This window comes from Chiloscyllium plagiosum, chromosome 3 (assembly GCF_004010195.1).
Source record: "Chiloscyllium plagiosum isolate BGI_BamShark_2017 chromosome 3, ASM401019v2, whole genome shotgun sequence".
Taxonomy (NCBI): domain Eukaryota; kingdom Metazoa; phylum Chordata; class Chondrichthyes; order Orectolobiformes; family Hemiscylliidae; genus Chiloscyllium; species Chiloscyllium plagiosum.
The window spans coordinates 70,526,096-70,546,634 of NC_057712.1; the positions used below are offsets into that span (position 1 = coordinate 70,526,096).

General features: G+C 40.0%; 1 protein-coding gene across 1 annotated transcript in view; it reads right to left on the bottom strand.

Annotated features, from left to right (window-relative positions):
• Nucleotides 1–20,539, bottom strand: part of smpdl3a (sphingomyelin phosphodiesterase acid like 3A) — a 43,530-nt gene that overhangs the window by 12,387 nt on the left and 10,604 nt on the right. The window contains exons 2-4 of the mRNA XM_043684259.1: nt 9,029–9,242; nt 4,154–4,298; nt 2,329–2,425 (exon numbers count right to left, since the gene is read on the bottom strand). Coding sequence (XP_043540194.1) covers nt 2,329–2,425; nt 4,154–4,298; nt 9,029–9,242 — 456 coding nt within the window. The remainder of the gene's footprint in view (nt 1–2,328; nt 2,426–4,153; nt 4,299–9,028; nt 9,243–20,539) is intronic.

The window sequence follows — 20,539 nt, forward strand, 5'->3', positions numbered from 1 at the left end:
CTGTTTGGAGGTGGCGGAAGTGGTGGAGGATGATGAGTTGTATGCGGAGTTGGGGATGTGGAAGGTGAGGACCAGGGGGGTTCTGCCCTTGTTGCATTGGGAGGGGTGATGTTCGAGGGTGAGGGTGTGGGAAGTGGAGGAGATGTGCTGGACAGCATCGACCACATGGGAGGTGAAATTGCAGTCTTTGAAGAAGGAGGCTACCTGGGATTTTCTATGGTAGGATTGGTCATCCTGGGAACAGATGCAGTGGAGGTGGAAGAATTGGGAATAAGGGATGGCGTTTTTACAGAAGGCACGGTGAGAGGACATGTAGTCCAGGTAGCTATGGTAGACCACAGGTTTGTCGTAGGTGTCAGTGGTTAGTTGGTCACCAGACATGGAGTGGAGGGCTGCGTGTTGTGAGGGTGGGAGGTTGGAGTGGGTGAGGGGTGTGGACAGGTTTAGGGCCTGTCCAAACCCCTCAAGGGAGGACCAGTGCTATCCAGCCAACCACAGGAAATGTTGATTGGAAAGAAAATAAAATAGTTCTGATTTGGTTTTGGCAAGACAGTGATTTTTGGAAGTTCTAGAGACTCAGGCTATGTTCTTCTGCTCTCGCTCTAATTTTCCATTGAGTTTTTAAATTTTCTGAGAAAGGAATCCCAGTCTGTAGGAAATAAGTAAATATGTCTGGAGATCTGCATTGACTGGTGACTTCAGAATTCAGGCCAGATATATAGTTTGATATGCCTGTGAACAAACCTTTATCCAAGGATTTTATGAAGGCCAAGTATCCATCATTTCAAACAGCTTATTGAACTAAGAAATTGCAATTCCTTTTTTTCTCCCAATTTACCCCTTAAATGTGTCTGCTTATCAGAGTGGAAGTTATGATCAAAAAGACTGGACTTTAGATCATAGATATTAATTAGATTATCTTGTTGCTTCTGTGTTCTGAAGTTACATTATTAACGATTAATTGTAAGTTTAAGTTGTAAACTTGGCACCCAAGATCTGTTATCTGTTTCTGGTTAGAAACAATTAGGCAAGTAAGAGTCATTGAGCATTTTAATTTCAAAGTGTTGCAAATTCAGTGATAGAAAGGCTGATTTGGCTTGGCTTGCTATCCCGGTGTCATAACAATATTCAAATTTGTTCAGAGACATGTCACAGCATATCCTTAATCTGCATTCACACATTCTACACTAAGTTTGGACAAAACACAAAACTCAAGCACTTGTAATGAAACACTAATGTGACAGACCTGTCCACCGTGCCATCTCGGAGTAGGGAAACTCTAAAATTCAATCTTACGTGTATAAATGAAATAAATAATTGGACATGGAGGTGAAAATCGTTTTCCTACAAATTCAACTTCTTGCTACTAACAGCTTATATTTTAGTTTACTGCCATTAAGATAAACTCCATTGAACTAAGGCCTACTGTATATTCTGATATGATACAGCCAAATATCAACTCCATAAGGCATGTACAACATTAAGACAAATAATGTGACTTGAACTTGTGCTGTAAAATTTTAAATATTAACTAGAATTTATTTTTATAGGCAATGAATAGGAGATTTTGGGCTTCATAGATAGAGTATAACAGCAGAAAGTAATACAGAATATTTTTGTAAAGCTTTGATTAAGTCATGATGAGTACATTGCTTCCAGTTCTGGTCACCACACTTTACAAAAGAATATAAACATACTTGAAAGGTGGAAAAGATTTATCAGAATGGGCCCAGGGTTGAAGGATTTTAGCTACAAGATTAGTTTAGAGATGCTGTTGTTGGATTCCTGGAGAAAAAGGTGATTGAGGGGATATTTGATAGCAGTGTACAAGATTATGATAGATTGAGATATAGCAGAGAAAGAAAAGTGTGTTTCTATTTGCTGATGTTTAAGGACTAGAGAACTCAGGGTTTTGAGCAAGTGATTCAAAGGCTGGGTGGAGCAGGGGACGGGGAAGAGAGAGAGAAAAAGAGAGGGACAGTTTGTGAAGAGTTATTTTACACAGTAAGTGGTAATGATCTGGAACTGGCTGCCTACAAGGATAATGGAAGCAGTGACAATCATTAATTTGAAAAAGAAATTAAATGAGTGCTTGAGAATATTAAACTTTCAAAGCTACAGAGATAGAGCAATATAATAATATGGGGTGTTGCAGAAAATGAATGGGCTGAGTGCTCCCCTTCCATATTGCCATGACTATGACACCTTATTTGGATTATATTTCAAATGACTTGGAAAAGCAATAAATGTGATTTTTTTTAAACAGTTGAATAAAATTTCCCATTTTAATTAAAATCAAAATCCAAGCATCAATGGTCAAATGTTAACCTTTTTGCAAGGTCCAACGTGCATCTTGTGTCAACCATTGTTTCCACATATCAGCTGCTGCATTGTAAACATCACTTCTGTTAACAGGAAGTTGGTCCTGACCAAATAAGAAGAACAGAATTTTATCATTTTCTTTCTTTAAAACTACTAGTAATATCAAGAAGTATTATAATGTAAATTATAATTATGGTTTGCACAGTGGCTCAGAGGTTAGCACTGCTGCCTCACAGCACCAGGGTCCTAGGTTCAATTCCAGCCTTGGACGACTGTCTGTGTGTAGTTTGCACATTCTCCCCGTGTCTGCATGGGTTTCCTCCAGGTGCTCTGGTTTCCTCCCACAGTCCAAAGATGTGCAGGTCAGGTGAATTGGCCATGTTAAATTGCCCATAGTGTTAAGTGCATTAGTCAGAGAGGGGTGGGTTGCTCTTCGGAGGGTCGGTGTGGACTTGTTGAGCCGAAGGGCTTGTTTCCACACTGTAGGGAATCTAATCTAAAAAAATTCCTGACCACTTCTATTAAATTTTGCTGGAATATCCTTCGTGGAAGCAGACATAGGTCTGAGTTTGTTTTCCTGGCTGGAGGGGTAGGGGCCCTGGGTTTGACAAGGTGTGCTGGAAAGCCAATTCCAGACATCCTGCCCTGAAACTGGCACCAAACATTTTCAACAGTGGGGGGATCCCAGAGATGGGTGTTATGTCATGCATCCGTTTACAGAGATAATTGGCTTTGAACAGATCCAATTTTTGTTAGTGGGATTATCAAAATACAATTCTTGGTTTCACGCTTTTCACGAGAAGGTCTAAAGTTTATCGAGTTCTTTGAATAGTTGGAGTGGTGTTTTGGAGAAGCAAGGTGCCCTGTTAAAAAGATCCAGGGAAATCTTTGAAAGAAGTGTTCTTTGGCCATGTTAGAAATAGAGACCAATGTTTACATGAGCTGAATAAACACATTGGAACAGTCAAAGCTGTCAAAACATTAAAATTCCATTGGAACTGCCAAGTTGTCAAGGCATTTAAATCTGCTACCCTTTAAACTTAAAAATAAAAAATATATAGTTAAACAAGAAAAAAATCAGCCCTTCGTAATTCACTTTGTCGACACAAAACTGAAAGCGGTCATTATAAGATTTGTGCTGCATGACTATTTCATTACTAACCATTATTACGCTGGATTGTCTGTCCCCTCACAGTTAAGTTTTTTGTTGCGGGGCTATAAATTCAAATTAACTTTGTCGTCATAAAACTGAAAGCGATCATGATAGGTTATGAAATAGTCATGCAGCACAAATCCGATTATCATCACCCTGGATTGTCTGTCCCCTCACAGTAAGCTTTTTGATGTAGGGCTATAAATTCAAATTCTTTTTAAAATAAGGGATTAAGTAGATTAAATAATTTAAGTGCAATGCACAACTTTTTACCAACGAAAGTGTTTATTTGTAAAAAAACATTAATTGACACTCGACCGTTCTTTTATTTAATCTACGCATGGGCTGAGAAGTCATCCCATGGTGGATGAGTGGGTTGGATTGGAGGACTATAAGAATAAACTATGGTGGATGGGCGGATGTGTCAGCACTAAGTTGGCAGAGAGGACCACAGAGATGGATGATTCTGCCTAAAGAGGGCAGGTAAATTTGAGCATGTGTTAACATAGCCTGGATTATAAATTTACTTCAAGGCAAGCTAGCTGTTAGGGCTTGTGGAACATCCCTCATGTACATTAGTAAGAATACACAACACTCAGATAGTAGGTGTTAGAATTATATGGTGCTTTGTATAAAAATCTATGTTCATTGCATTACCAAGGTGAACTAATCTACTACCTGTGGCCAGTAGTCATGATTTCCCAATGCAGGAAAAACCTGTAGATCTTTAAAATATTCCTGGATCGTCTGCGTCATATTACGGAGAATGTCAATCACAATCTTTGTTGAAAGCTCTCCAACTGGTACATGGGGAGGGCTATCTCTACAATAACAAAAGAAAACCAAAAACAATAATGATGGTAATTGGTCACAGGACACACATGGGGCTGATAATAAAACTGTAACAAAATACTCTACCTTTTTCCTTAGCCGTTTACTGGACCAAATTAAAACATTGAAAATGCTGAGTGGGTCACAGTATCCTATTTCAATGCCTTAAACATTCAGACTCTAGAAAACTTTAAATGATAACATTTATATTCCAAAGTAATTCAGTGCTTCTACTATAAAATGAAGACAGTCTTGACTAAGTGGTATCACTTCCACCTCTGAATCAGAAGGTTGTGGGTTTTAGTATAATAGAAAGCAATCTTAGCTGACAATTCATAGAAACAATAAGCAAGCCTGCACTGCAGAGATGTCATCTTGCAGATGAGATGTAAAAGCGAGGCTGGTCTTCCCTCAAGTGAGTATTAGTCAAATAAAAGGAGAATTGCCCTTGGTAACCTGGAAAATCTTTATCACAGAACAGACATCAATGAAAATAGAGTACACGGTCATGATGTCTTAGGGTTTAGCAAACTGGCTGTCACATTTCCTTCATTGCAACAATTATATTTTTTTTAATAATGGAGTCTCCTGAGTTGTAAGGTGTTCTATAAACGCAAAAACTTTACTTTTCATAGAATCCCGAGAGTGTTGAAACAGGCCATTTGGCCCAACAGGTCCACACCGACCCTCCGAAGGGTAACCCACACAGACCCATTCCCCTACTACTCTACATTTACCCCTGACTAACGTACCTAGCTTACACCTCCCTAAACACTGTGGACAATTTAGCATGGCCAACTCATCTAACCTGCACATCTTTGGACTGTGGAAGGAAACTGGCGCACCCGGAAGAAACCCACACAGACATGGAGAATATACAAACCCCACACCGATAGTCACCTGAAGGTGGAATCGAACCCTGGCGCTATGAGGCAGCAGTGCTAACCACTGATTCACCATGCCACCCTTTAAGCAAATCTTTTGCTGAACATTATTTGAAAGCTAACTTCCCTTATTGATTGAGATATAGAATCTCTACAGGTGGAAACAGGCCAATTAGCCCATCGAGTCCACACTCGACCACCAAAGAACTGAAAATGTGTTGCTGGAAAAGCGCAGCAGGTCAGGCAGCATCCAAGGAGCAGGAGAATCGACGTTTTGGGCATGAGCCCTTCTTCATGAATAAATTTTCAGCAACACATTTTCACTCTGATCTCCAGCATCTGCAGTCCTCACTTTCTCCTTCCAGAGACTTGGGCTTGTAAAGGGCAGGACATTCAGAATGGAACCAAAGATAATTGGATCTGAACTGCCATCAGGAATAAAACCTGGAAGTACTGAGGTAACAAAACTGACCATATTGAACTGATGAATTTGAGGAGAAGAACGTAGAACAGCATAGAATAAACAGTGCAGTACAGGCCCTTCAGCCCTTGATGTTGCACCGACCTGTGAAACTGATCTGAAGCCCATCTACACTTTTCCATCTTCATCCATATATTTATTCAGGAAGGCAGTGAGGATGGATGCTAACAGTAAATTCAAAAGAGTAAAAAGAAAGCAAAACATACTGTATGATAGGTAAAATCCTTGACATTTTTAGCCTTCAGAAATCTATTTCTTTCTTAAATACATTTAATGAGTTGGGCTCTACAGATACCGCCTTCCTAACCTGCAATCTTCTTCCTGACCTCTCCGCCCCCACCCCACTCCGGCCTATCACCCTCACCTTGACCTCCTTCCACCTATCGCATTTCCAACGCCCCTCCCCCAAGTCCCTCCTCCCTACCTTTTATCTTAGCCTGCTGAACACACTTTCCTCATTCCTGAAGAAGGGCTCATGCCCGAAACGTCGATTCTCCTGTTCCTTGGATGCTGCCTGACCTGCTGTGCTTTTCCAGCAACACATTTTCAGCTCTGATCTCCAGCATCTGCAGACCTCACTTTCTCCTTTGAACCACCAAAGAGCATTGCACCCAGATCCCTCCCATCCCTGTAATTCCCCATGGCTAATCCACAGAACTCGTACATCCCTTGACACTACGGGCAATTTAGCATGACCAATCCACCTAACCTGCACATCTTTGGAATGTGGGAGGAAACCAGATCATGTGGAAGAAACCCATGCAGACACAGGAAGAATGTGTAAACTCCACACAGACTGTCGCTGAAATTGAAACCAAATACCTGGCACTGTGAGGCAGCAGTACGAACCACTGAGCCACCATGCCAGCCCAGTGATTTACACAGAATACATGACAATTTTGTAAATCAAATGTTTTTAACAAACCTGCAGTTGCTGAGTCCACCCAGCAGGTTGTGGTACAGTCTGTTAGGAAGGGTTACCATATTGTTTTGTCACTGGTCAGCAAAATGCAAATCACTCTTCAACTTCTTGTTAAAGGATACATACTTTTCTATCATCGTCATCTGCATGGCCTATTGATCAACAAGCCTTAAGATAAATTTGTTGGCTGCTCATTCCCTTCATCTATCTTTCAACATGTGGCACAAGACTCTACTTTTGACATGGCCTAGTCTACCTCTTGAATAAGTTGGCTTTATTGTATATTGTATCGTCTTGGCTTTGTTATACCCTAATGCTTAAGTAGCCAGCTCTCCATCTCACAAATGAATCTGTGTTCAAGCGGAGCACAATTGGAACTCCCACAGGACTGAAGCTGAGAGATATGACTTCATCTAACCCCTGTGGGAACCCATTTCATCAGAGCAGCAACATAACTAACAAAATCCAATGTTCTTCCCCTTCCAGCCCTGGTAGCAATGGCCAACTCTATGGTTACTAAATCTGGCTCAATATTTCTCCCTCACCTGAGATCCACACCATGTTAAACAGTAATGATCAGTCAAGAAAAGTCTAGTACTATGGTAGGAAAAGCCATTTCAGCAAAAGTTTCCTCCCACCTGACTAAGAGGAAATTATGATTCACCACATTTCATCTAATCATGTCAGTCAAATACTATCTACATTATATTCAGCCTTTCTTCTAGGTTCAATTACCCACCCTCAAGTCTTACTCTATTTGAGCAAGAATGCACGTATTTAGTTTCTCATCAGTAGCACTATGAGTAGTTCACTAATGAACTATAAAAATGCAAGTTCATAAACTTAAACCAGGTCATTCAGCACAAGTGGCAGATGTTGGTTTTGCTCTGCAGGAGTAGCCAAAAACACCCAATCATCTTGTTCTTTTCATTCAACTACAGATCTACCTTATTCTTAGATGTTAACATAGTGTTTGCTTTAACCACCAAGCCCAGTAGTCCACTTCACTGCATTCAAAAAAGAATTTCACCTGCATTCTGTCTTACTTCAATGTTATAATCATATTGCCTGTGCTATATAACTTCAATTACTTAAACTTTTTTCCTTGTCCCAAACATTCAGAGTGCAATCAAAAATCACCAGAATCTCCTTTGACCTAACAAAAAAAGTCTGAATCACATTTGTGTTTCCTCAATATATACTTATTTTGGATCCTTCCTATAGTCAACGCCAAAACGCTGTACAGAACTTGAGTAGTTGACTTACTATGCTTTACAAAAGGATTTTACAATCATATGCCAACTTTTGTGTTCCAGTCTTAGGACATAACCTTGCAGTACGACCCCTTAACCCATTTCAGCTATTCTTGAGAAATTGCCTTGTTGTTTCTCCTGACTTTTTTTGTACAATTTTCTACCTTCCCCCACATTCCATACCATTTGATCTTCCTGATAGTCTTTTATGTGTTATCTTATCAAAAGCTTTCTTAAAGTTCAAATGCACAATGTCCATGTTGGTCCTTTCTGAAAATCATGCTGGCTGTTTCTTATTATTTTCTATACATTTTAGGAATTTTATCTTTAATTCCCAAATTCAAAATTCACCCTACCATAGATACAAATCTGCAAAACACTAGATTAAGATAAATTTCCTTACATTGAATATGTGCTGGAGAGTAGTCAATGTCAGCAGAACCTTGCAACATAATTGCTAAAACCTCATTGCTAAAACTCCCATTTTTCTCAGGATAAAGTACATACAATGCTTTTTGTGACCTCATTGCATTTCAAAGCATTTCACACCAATTGAGCTTGTTTATAGTGTCATCATTGTTATCTCATACAGAAATTAGAGTACAGAAAGATTCTATAAGTTGCAAAGATAAACAATCAACTAAGCTGTTTTGGTAGCATGGGCTAAGAGACAAGATGTTGTTTCAAATAATTCCAAGAGATATTTTATGTCCATTTGGGAATACATGCAAGGCTTCAGTTTAACATCTCAGCCAAAAGATGACATTTCTGATTGCACAGCATTCCCTCAGTAACGAAATAGATATAATTTTTGAAATACCCAATCATAGAAATAGCTGGAGAAACTCAGCGGGTCTGACAGCGTCTATGGGAAAAAAAAACAGAATTAACATTTCAAGTTCAGAGACCCTTCTTCAGAGCAGTGTTCTGAAGAACAGTCACTGGATGTAAAACATTAACTCTGTTTCTCTTGCCACAGATGCTACCAAACTTGCCGAGTTTCTCCAGCTATTTCTGTTCTGGGTGTGTCAGATCTCTAGCATCTGCCATCCTTTGTTTTATTATTAATTATTATTTGTTTTGTTATTATATTTATAAATTATAATTGATAGACATTGTATACTCTACTAGTATATGGCATTAAGACACATCTAAATCAGCTTGACTTTATGTCATATTTACCCAGTCCATATCACAAAAGAAGGTTGAAGTTTAGCATCTTTCATAAACTTAAGAGCAGACTGGATAAGTTTATATGGTGAATCACACAAATAGTCGCCATAAGGTCCTGCATGCTTTGCTGGACGCCCCATTGATGAAAAGCAAACTTTGGTAGGATCATCAGTCAAGTGATAGGTTGGATCCAAATGCAAGTCAGTTATGTGCCAGAATTGTCCTAACAGAAAATAAAATGCAACGGTTACCAGCTTGTCATACAATGTCCTTCCACATAAGTTTCACATTACAATATAACTTCAAACAGTGAAGCAAATTGAACTGCTTATGTATATTTACCAGCAGTTGTTCAATGCAGTTTAAGTTATTGGTTACTTTGACATGTTATCGCTCATGTATTGGCGTATGGTTTGTGACCCACTATATGTGTTTTTATTAATATTCTACTTGTGCTGCAGCCTGTTTCAATTTTCCATACCTGGACTTCTAAAATGATATGCTGTAACATTTTTATCCTCCTTACAGATCTCATTTGGCTTTTCCTGTTCAGGAGATCTTGAGCAAGTTTAACGGTACTTCCACTTTTAAAAAAAAGATTTTAACATCACTGATCATAGAAATCACATTTTGTATTTAGAGTCACAAGGTTATTAATGGTATACTTAGGTGTTTTCATCTGCAGAATTGTATTTGGCTGTTGATGGATCAAGATTATTGAGATAGACAGGATTATGGAGTTTAGGCCACTAACAGATCAGCTGTGATCTTACTGAATGACAAACAAGCTTGACAGGCCAAACAGGCTACTCCAGTCCCTAACACTTATACGTTTGTACGCATGTCTCAGAGATTACCTGAAACTGAAATACAACATTGTATCAATAAAAGTGCTACACTGTTGGATTAGTTTCTAAAGGCATGGTGTAGCAGATCATTGCACTGTCAACACTTCTGATTAATGTACTCACCTATATGACAAATAAACAGAAAGGCAGTAAGATATCCAGCCAGACAATGAGAATGTTAAAACACTTGAGCTAAAAAAAACAAGCTGAGCAATATTTTGTTATATTCACACTTTTCCAAGAGACATCAAAGGAATCAACTAAAAAAAAGTTGCAGGTATGGAATTTCATGCAAAATACACAGATTATGACACAACTCCTCTTTCAGTGAATATAAAAGTTAAATGCACGAGATTGGAGGGTTGTATACTGATATAGAGAATTGGTCGACAGACAGGAAACAAAGAGTAGGAAAAGGCCTCTTGGAAAATAATGGAGTTTGTGATTAGTGTAGTACAGCAGCGATCAGTGCTTGGACCTCAGCTACTCACAATGATTTAGATAAGATGGCACAAAGTCAGGTGGGAGGGTAATCTGGGAGGAGAATGCAGAGATGCTTCAGTATTTTGGACAAGCTGAGTGAGAGGACAAACGCATGGCAGATGAAGTATAATGTGGATAAATGTGAGTGATCTACTTTGGTCACAAAAACAGAAGAAAAATTATCTAAATGATGGTAGATTGGAAAAGAGAGCAACAAGAGCCGGTGTCTTTGTACACCAGTTGCTGAAAGTGAAGATGTAGGTGCAGCAGCAGGTGAAAAAGGCAAATGACATGCCGGCTTTCATTAGAGAGGATTCAAGTACAGGAACTAGAATGTCTTGCTTCGATTGTGCAGAACCTTAGTGAGACAGCAACTGGAGTACTGTGTGTAATTTTGGTCCTTTCATCTGAGGAACAATGTTCTTGTTATGGAGGGAGTGCAACAAAGGTTGACCAGATTGATTCCTGGGATGCATGAAGACAGACTGAATTGATTAGGTCTATATTCAACAGAAATCCAAAAACACAACTAGACAGGGTAAACACAGGAGGATGTTCCCCATGATAGGGGACTCCAGAATCAGGGGTTAAAGTCTAAAGGTATGGAGTAAACCATTTAGGATATGGATGAGGAGAAATGTCTTCACCCAGTGGTAAAGAGTTAGATATAGTTCTTTCGGCTAATGGACCAAAGGATATGGGAAGAAAGCTGGAACAGCATACTGAGTTGGATGATAGCCATGATCATATTGATAGACAGAGAATGTTTGAAGGGCTGAATGGCCTACTTCTGAAGTACTGTTCCAGATAGGAAATGTAGCAGTCAATCTGTGCACAGAAGTTCCCACAAACCATAATGTGATTATGATCAAAAAATCTGCGTGATGTTCGTTGACAGATATATGTACTGGTTAGGACTTTGAGGAATATTGTCTTGATCTTCAAAGTAGTGCTGCGAATACTTACATAAGCAGCTAAAGTTGTGGGGCCAAATTTAGAGCAGGTATGAGGGAGGTTACAGGGATGGATAGGGCAATGTCATGGAATTATAAAGTAAGGATGAGACCTTTAAAGTCATTATAATGCTATACGAGAAGCCAAGGTATGTCAGAAAGCACAGATGGTAAGGATGAATGGGATTGGTGAGAGTTACAATAATCAACAGAACTTTGAATGGGCTCCAGTTGTATATTGTAGCGTAAGATCAAATTCAATAGTTTTCTTTTAAAGTCGGTGTTTACACATGTTAAGTGCAAAGAGTGTGTAAAATTAGAACTGTCATGAGTTCAGGAGTGAAATCTATCTACATGTTGTATGGTTTCAATGTTATTTACTAACAGGAATTTATAGGATCTTTTCTACACAAAAGAACCTACAATGGCTTTATAGTACACAGTCTTCATTAACAAGCTAATCACCAATTCTATTAATCTTTTACTAAATGTCATGATATCTACATGCATATTAGCTAACTCACTCTAAAATGTATTATCTAGCCCATGAATATATACCAAAAGCTCGCTGCTTGATCCAAATTCTCTATCTTTATGGTAAACTTAAAAAGACCTCTGTTAAATGTATTCACACTCTTTCTCCTGCAAGTGAAGTTTCAAGACAGCCAACCTTTGCTAATAAATCAAGTTGGATCTTAAATTGACTCAGCGGCAGGAAAAAATTGATAATGGTCAACTGAAATTTTTATTACTGGAAGGATGTTTTCAATGGAGTGTACAGGGCATATCCACTTTTCTGCCCTTTCCCATTAATCTTGATTTCCCCACTGATCAAGAAGCTATCTTAGCCTTAAATATCCATAAGGACTCTGCCCCCACAGCTGTCTATGACAATGAGTTCCAAAGACTCTCAACAAACCCCCTCCCCTCCGAGAAAAATAACCTCCTGTTCTCAGCCTTAAATTGACACCCTTTAATTCTGAGGTATTCTCTCTGGTCCTAGAGTCTTCCATGAGGGAGAGTATCATCTCCATACTTACACTGTCAAGCCCCTTACTAATGCTATATGTCTCACCTACATCACACCGTATTCTTCTAAACTTCAACGAGTAGAGTCCCAACCTGTTCAACCCTGGCTGAATAGGGTAGCCCCATAAGAGTCTTGTATATTTCAATAACTTTTCCAGTTAACAGTTTTAACAAAACCTAAATCCAGTCATAAGTGGCATTTCCATTCATAATTAATGAAGGGCAAATATTTTTATAATTTCTGTTTAATGGGTGTAATGAGACAATATGTAATGATGTAACGATCTTTATGTCAGTGTCACGTGAATATGTTGACAGAACTGAAGAGAGCAGAATCTTGAACAGGATCTTGGGACAATGCATTCACTTACTAAGCTGAGAATTCTCACAAAGCCTAATGGACTCGAGAAGGATCACTTTGAGACATGACAAAATAATTGGCAACATCAGTCTTCTTTTCAACTTCTCCTTTCCCTCATCACAACCTTTCTGGTATATAGTGATGTTATTTCTATAGAGTGATAGAAATACAGAGAAGAGGTGGATCCTCTTCTGTCCAGGCTGCTTGTGCCAGCTCCTTGCTAGAATGTAGTCACAGTGTACACGACACTCTTCACGTAGCCCAGAATCTTCCTCCACTTCAAATAGTAAAACCAATTTTCACTGAAAGTATCTGTGCTCCAATTCTCTGCATAAAAATCACCTAACCTCCCTCAGGGAGAAACTTTCATTTCTGACCTCATAATTGGAGGAGATAGCTTTCTCCAATTCACCCTAAAAATGTGGTTCATTCCAAACTTAAAACTGCCTAGCTTCACTGGCATAGAGTCATTGAGGTGTACAGCATGGAAACAGACCCTTAAGTCCAACTCATCCATGCTGACCAGGTATCCTAACCTAATCAGGTCCCATTTGCCAGCACTTGGCCTATATCCCTCTAAACCCTTCCTATTCACATATCCATCCAGATGCCTTTTAATTGTTGTAATTGTACCAGCCTCCAGCACGTCTTCTGACAGCTCATTCCATTCATGCACTACCCTCTGAGTGAGAAAGTTGCCCCTTAGGGCCCTTTTAAATCTTTCCCCTCTCACCCTAAACCTATGCCCTCTAGTTCTGGACCGACCCCCCCCCCCCCCCACTCCAGGGAAAAGACATTGTTTATATACCCTATTCATGCCCCTCATAATTTTATAAACCTCTATAAGGTCACCTCTCATCCTCTGACTCTCCGGGAAAAATGCCTATTCAGCATTTCCCTTTAGCTCAAATCCTCCAACCCTGGCAACATCCTTGTAAATTTTTCTGAACCCTTTCAAGTTTCACAACATCCTTCCGATAGGAAGGAGACCAGAATTGCAGAAATATGTGGCCTAACCAAAGACCTGTACAGCCTCAGCATGACATCCCAACTCCTGTACTCAATGCTCTGTCAAATAAAGGAAAGCATACCAATGCCTTCTTCACTATCCTATCTACCTGCGACTCCACTTTCAGGGAACCATGAACCTGCACTCCAGCAACACTCCCCAGTACCTTACCATTTAGTGTAGAAGTCCTGCTCTGATTTATGTTTCCAAAATACAGCACCTCACATATATCCAATTAAACTTCATCTGCCACTCCTCAGCCCATTGGCCCATCTGATCAAAATCCCATTGTACTCTGGGGTACCCTTCTTTGTTATCCACTACACCTCCAACTTTGGTGTCATAGAACATAGAACAATACAGCACAGAGCAGGCCCTTCAACCCACGATGTTGTGCCGAACATTTGTCATCTGCAAACTTACTAACGTTTCCTCTTATGTTCACATCCAAATCATTTATATAAATGACAAAAAGCAGTGGACCCAGCACCGATCCTTGTGACATACCACTGGTCTGAACTGCTGTGCTCTTCCAGCACCACTAATCCAGAACTTTGCTAACCAGTCTACCATGAGGAACCTTGTCGAACGCCTTACTGAAGTCCATATAGATCACATCTACCGCTCTGCCCTCATCGATCCTCTTAGTTACTTCCTCAAAAAATTCAATCAAGTTTATGATACATGATTTCCCACTCAAAAAGCCATGTTGAGTATCCTTAATCAGTCCTTGCCTTTCCAAATGCATGTAAATCCTGTCCCTCAGGATTCCCTCCAACACCTTGCCCACCACCAGCGTCAGGCTCACTGGTCTACAGTTTCCTGGCTTTTCCTTAACACCACATTAGCCAACCTCTAGTCTTCCGGTACCTCACCTGTGACTAATGATGATACAAATATCTCAGCAAGGGGGACAGCAATCACTTCCCTAGCTTCCTACAGAGTTCTAGGGTGTACCTGATCAGGTTTCTCTCCTTAACGTTACTTGCTCCAATTCAGACAGTCCTATTATTTAATCACAATTATTGTTTCTCATCACTGAATCATCCAGGCTCGTCTATATTGTACATTTCAGTGGGAACAGTTTAGTTTAAATATTCCAGCTCCAGCTCAAATCCTGGAACTTCTTTGAAAACAGGAAAATCTACATTCAGTCAGGTGAAGGATCTAGGAAGAGGCTATTTAATTGTCAAGGTGTTATGGTATCATTTATACCTTAATGTGGCATGTAGAACTGTGGTCCAACAACTATATTGCATTAATGTACAATTTTAGGCGCACCATTGAAGTCACAGTGGCACTGTGAACATACAGGGAGTTGGACGCATTGTAATGGGGTGAGGATTATAAATGGGAGTGTGACTTTTGAGATCCTATGGATTGGAGGATAGTTAATATAATCCACTTTATTTTAGAAAGGGCAGCAAGGAAGCAGGAATTATAGACAAATTAGCCACCCATTGGCAGCAGGGAAATTGCTAAAGATAATAGCAGAGCACTTGGAAAACAGTGATAGGATTGTACAAAGTCAGCACGGATTTATGAAATGGAAATCATTTATTGACAATCTTGGCAAATCGTGTCAAGAATATTTCAAGAATGTAACTAGCACAGTTAATAAGCAGGAGCCAGTGGATGTGGTTTACTTGGATTTTCAGGAGGTTTTTGATAAAGGCCACCATAAAAGATTAGCATGTAAAATTAACAGGCACGGGATTGCAGGTAGTTTACTGACATAGATGGGAAACTGACATACATACCGGAAACAAAGAATAGGAATAAACTGGTGATTGTGCGAATGGCAGACAGTAACTAGTGTGTACTGCAGATAATCAATGCCTGGACTTCATAATATATATTTATAATTTAGACGAGGGAACTAATTGTAATATCTCCTTGGTTGTAGACGACACAAAACTGAGTTGAAGAGTGAACTGTGAGGTGGTTGCAAAGATGCTTCAGTATGATTTGGACAAGTTGAGTGAGCTGGCAAATGCATGGCAGATGAAGTATAATGCAGATAAATGTGAGATTATCCACTTTGAAAGCAAAAACAGGAAGGCAAATTATTTTCTGAAATGATGATAGGTTGGGAAATGGAGAGGCACAATGAGACCTGGGTATCATTGTACACCAGTCACTGAAATTACATATGCATGTGCAGAAGACGATGAAGAAAGCAATTGATATGGTAACAAGAGGATTTGAGTACAGGAGTGGGGATGCCCTGCTGCAATTATATGATGCCTTGATGAGATTACACCTAGAGTACTATATGCTGTTTTGGTTACATTATTGAAGGCGAACAGAGGGATAGAGACTGTGTATGGGAAATAAGTAATGGGTCTAAATAAGGATTCAGAATTGGCGTAGGCTTGGTGAGCTGAAGGGCCTGTTCCTGAGCTGCATTGTAATTGCCTTAAATAGTCACTGGGGTTTTTGAAGAGGATGAGACTTTATAGAAACCAATGAAATTTTAACATGACCAGACTGGGTAAACATAGGGAGGATGTGCCTATTACTGGGGAGTGCAGAACTGGGATCACAGTCTAAAGTGGAAACGGATAAGGATTTGGATGATCAGCCATGGTGATAGTGAATGGCAGCGCAGGCTCAAAGGGCCAAAGGCCTACTCCTGCTCCTATCTTCTATGGTTCCAAATACAATTTTTTAACTCACAATTTCAAACATTGCCATCGAAGCACTGACTCAGAATTGCATTTTCACAAAAAACATTGTACATTCAACTTTTGGATTTTATAGAATCCCTACAACGTAGAAACAGGCTATTTGACCCATTGAGTTCTCACCGACTCTCCAAAGAGCATCCTACCCTATCCCTGTAACCCTGTATTTCCATTGGCTAACCCACCTAGCCTGCACAACGTTGGATACTATGGGCAATTTAGCAAGGCAAATCCACCTAATCTGTATATCATTGGACTGTGGGAGGAAACCAGAGCACCCGGAGGAAACCCACACAGACATGTCGAGAATGTGCAAACTCTACATAGACAATCGCCCAAGGCTGGAATTGAACCCGGGTCCCTGGTGCTGTGAAGCAGCAGTGCTGACCACTGAGCTACCATACCACCCTTTTAGATCTTCCTTACTTTTATTTTAAACCAGTTTCCTGCATTGACAGGCACACTTCTTGCCTGAGAGAATAATTTATTTTCCTGGCACTTCTAAGCAGCAGTCTTTCAGTGGTAATGTTGCACTCACTCATCTATTATAGAGGTAGCTCTTTCATACAGAATCTGAAGAAAAGCCACGTTGCTGAGCAACTGTCCTGCATATTCCAACTATGTTGGGCTCAATTCACTTCTTTGCAGGAAGGTTCTTCTACTTTTTGGAATGGGTTGTATCACAAAAAATATATCAATTCTATGAAGATCATGAAAGAATGTGATTTTTTTCAACGCAAAGTCTGTAAAATGGACCAAACCAAATGTCAGAGTCAATATTTTCTGTGGAACTGTCTCCGTGACTACACTCCATTTTATAGAACAATTGGCTTGTAGATATTATTTCATGAAAGATGAACTGTTCAACAGTTCAGCACTGAACTGAAAGTCAAGAAATACTGATTATGAATGTTTTTGTTAATGAAGAAGAAAGCAACCACAAAGATTAAGAGGAGTAATCATGTAAATTAAACATATTCTCATTTTGAAGAATAAGAGTTGGAATTTTTTCCTATAAGGATGTAATGGGTCCAGATCAATGCTTTTCAAACTGGAATCTGTGAATGTCTGTGCTGTAAACAGAGTTTCCATGGAAGCCACAAATTTATATGAATTGAAAGCAAAATTAAAGGCTTTGTCACAATGTCAGAAATTGTGATAATCAGACTAGAGTTTTAGAAATATTTTAGTACATACAGGTAATATAGATGGCAGGATGAGAGAAATAAACCTCTAAAATATTCAACAGCTTTGCAAAGAGCAGGCAAACGGTGAAGTTGCAGTTTTGGTAAGCACATGACCTCTTGCACAAACTTGCATTGGAAGTGGTACAGCGGGGGTTCACTAAATTGGTCATTGGAATAAACGGATTGTACTGTGATGAGAGGCTGATTAATTGGACCTAAAGTTTAGAAGAATGAAAAGCGATCTAAATAGGATTTTGATAGTGTAAATTTAGTAATTGTAATGAGGTCAGCCGCATAGAATATGAGTTCCCAGACTGGGGCTGTAAATCTTGTCCAATCAGGGAGCCCTGGTGAGAGATAAGAACAGGCGTGTCAGACTGCTCTTCACTCTGAAAAAGCTGGATCAGTGTCAAGAACTCTGTGTGTCAGTAAAAGGTCACTTGGTGATGGGATATGGGCCCCCTGTGGAGTTGTATCAGTGGCAATGAGAGTTAAACACATTCTGAAGAAACTGGCTCACAGAGTCATCTGAGAATTGGAGTAAGCTTTGCTTGCGTCATGCCATTATTGGAAAGCTTGGCACGTTTGACCATGCTGTTGAAGACCAGGTCCAGTATGTGGTAAGAATGTGTTACTTTTTCCAAGCAAGTGACATTGAGGCAGATGAAAAACAGCGAGTAATTCTCTTGACAGCTTGGGAACATGCAGCCTTTTCAGTTATTAGGAGGTTAACTTTCCCCGAGGCACCAGATACTGAAATTTTTCACAAGTTGTTGGATTTAATTAAGGAATATTACAACCCCAAATCTCCCCTAATTCTGAGATGCTATTGTTTCCATTCAGCAATGAGAGAACCAGAGAAATCCGTATTGGGATTTTTGACTAGGTTAACACGTGGTTAAGGTGACTGGCAGAGGCATGTGACTTTGGTTTAACCCTTAATCAGATGCTGAAAGACTGTTTGGCATGTAGGATTAATGATGTAACCATGCAAAAATCTGCAATAATTGAAGCCCAAAACTGCTCTTAAAACAGGCACTACAACTGGTTTTATCATTGGGAAATCCAACAAGTGGAGCATGAGGGTTGCAGGATATTCCAAGGAAAGTAGGCACCCTTGCCAATCTGACTGAGTTTGGGAATTGCATAGCCTTACTCAGGACATACCCTAAACAGAGGGACTCTCAGTCAGCACACAACAAAACATCGAAACAAAAGCAAGCCTTGGCCAAACAGTAATAATTTTCTTCGGAATCCGGGCTGACAAGCCATTATAGTTGCTGCTGGTATGTAGACTTGAGACAGGTATAGTAAGTTCCCTTATTGAGTAAGGGAACTTATAGGCTGGTATCCAGGACAGTGCACACCCTGGAAAGTCCACCTACACCTGGTTTGGAACAGTTAAATAGCTTAGCAACATTCAAATCAGAACCAAAATAAACATCTGGTTCAGTGGTCACTTGATTCTAATGGAGGTGAATACTGGTGTGTCCGTTTCAGTGATCACAGAATCAGTCTTTAAAAAAAATTCGCTATAGTCGCCAACCCTTAAGTTTGCACAAGGCCTCGGCTAGACTGAGAACCTATACCGGGAACCTTTACAGATTAAGGTTACGATGTTGGTTCCAGTTGTTTATGAGAAGCAGTTGGCTCAGTTCCCACTGATTGTAGGTAAAGGCTCAGGTGCAAGCTTGATGCAATGAAATTGGTGAGAAAGATTCACCCAAATGGGCTTAACATTTTTCAATTAAATTAGCTGCCTGGGTTCAGTCCGAATTAAATACCCATAGGATTTTCAGGAAGGACCAAGGACTATCAAAGAAGCCAAGGCCATCTTGCATATTGACCGGGAAGCAATTCCACAATTCTGTTAAACACACCCAGTGCCATTTGTCTCATGGGCAAAAGTAGAGGCAGAAAGCAAAGGAATCATCAAACCAGTCCAGTTTGTGAAATGGGCAGCACCAACCGTACCGATTGTGAAAGCTGGTGGGTCAATTCGCCTTTGTGGGCACTTTAAACAAAAGGTAAACCACTTTTTTAAAGCTGGATAAACAACCAATCCCTTGTCTCCAAGATTTATACACAAAACTGGCAAGGGGATCTCCTTCACAAAGCTGTATATTAGCCCTATATACTTGCAATTGCTGTTAGATGAGGATTCCCAGAAATATGCTACAATTAATACCCATCAGGATTTGTACCAACATACAAGACTGCCATTTGGGGTATTGTCAGCCAGTGCAATTTTTCAAAGGGCGATTCAGAATATTTTACAAGGTCTATCCCAGGTCACCATTTATTTAGATGACATGATAATAACAGGGAAGACCAACAAGGAGCACTAGGAGAACTTGGACATAGTCCTAGACATTTCTCCCAGGTGGGCGTATGCCTTAGAAGGGGAAAATCTGTGTTCCAGACACTCCACGTGAACTTGGGATACAGAGCCGACGAGACCAGGTTACACCCATTGGAAGATGAAGCAAGGGCAATCAAAGGTACAGCAGCTCCCATGTCTGTACCAGAGCTTAGTCTTTCCTTGGGCTAGTGATTCATTGTGGAAAGTGCATACATAATCTGGCCTCCATCCTGACACCTTTACAATAACTCCTAAAAAAGGGTCAGCCTTGGAAATGGTCATTTAGCCAAGCCATATCATCCTCCAAGGTGTTGACACACGATGATCCCAAGCGAGATCTGGTATTGACATACAATGCCTCCCCATATGCCATTAGGGTGGCCCAATGGAGAGGAATGTCTAAAAGCATATTCATCCAGCACTTTGGCTAATGCAGAATGTAAATATGCCTAGATAGAGAAGGAATGTTTGGCTGTCATATTGGAAATTTATTGTAATAGTGAACCACAACCTCCTGCTAGGTTTACTTAGAGGTCAAGGCAGTGCTGCCCGTAGCTTCAGACCAAATTCAGTTGTGGTTTCTAATACTAAGTGCATATAA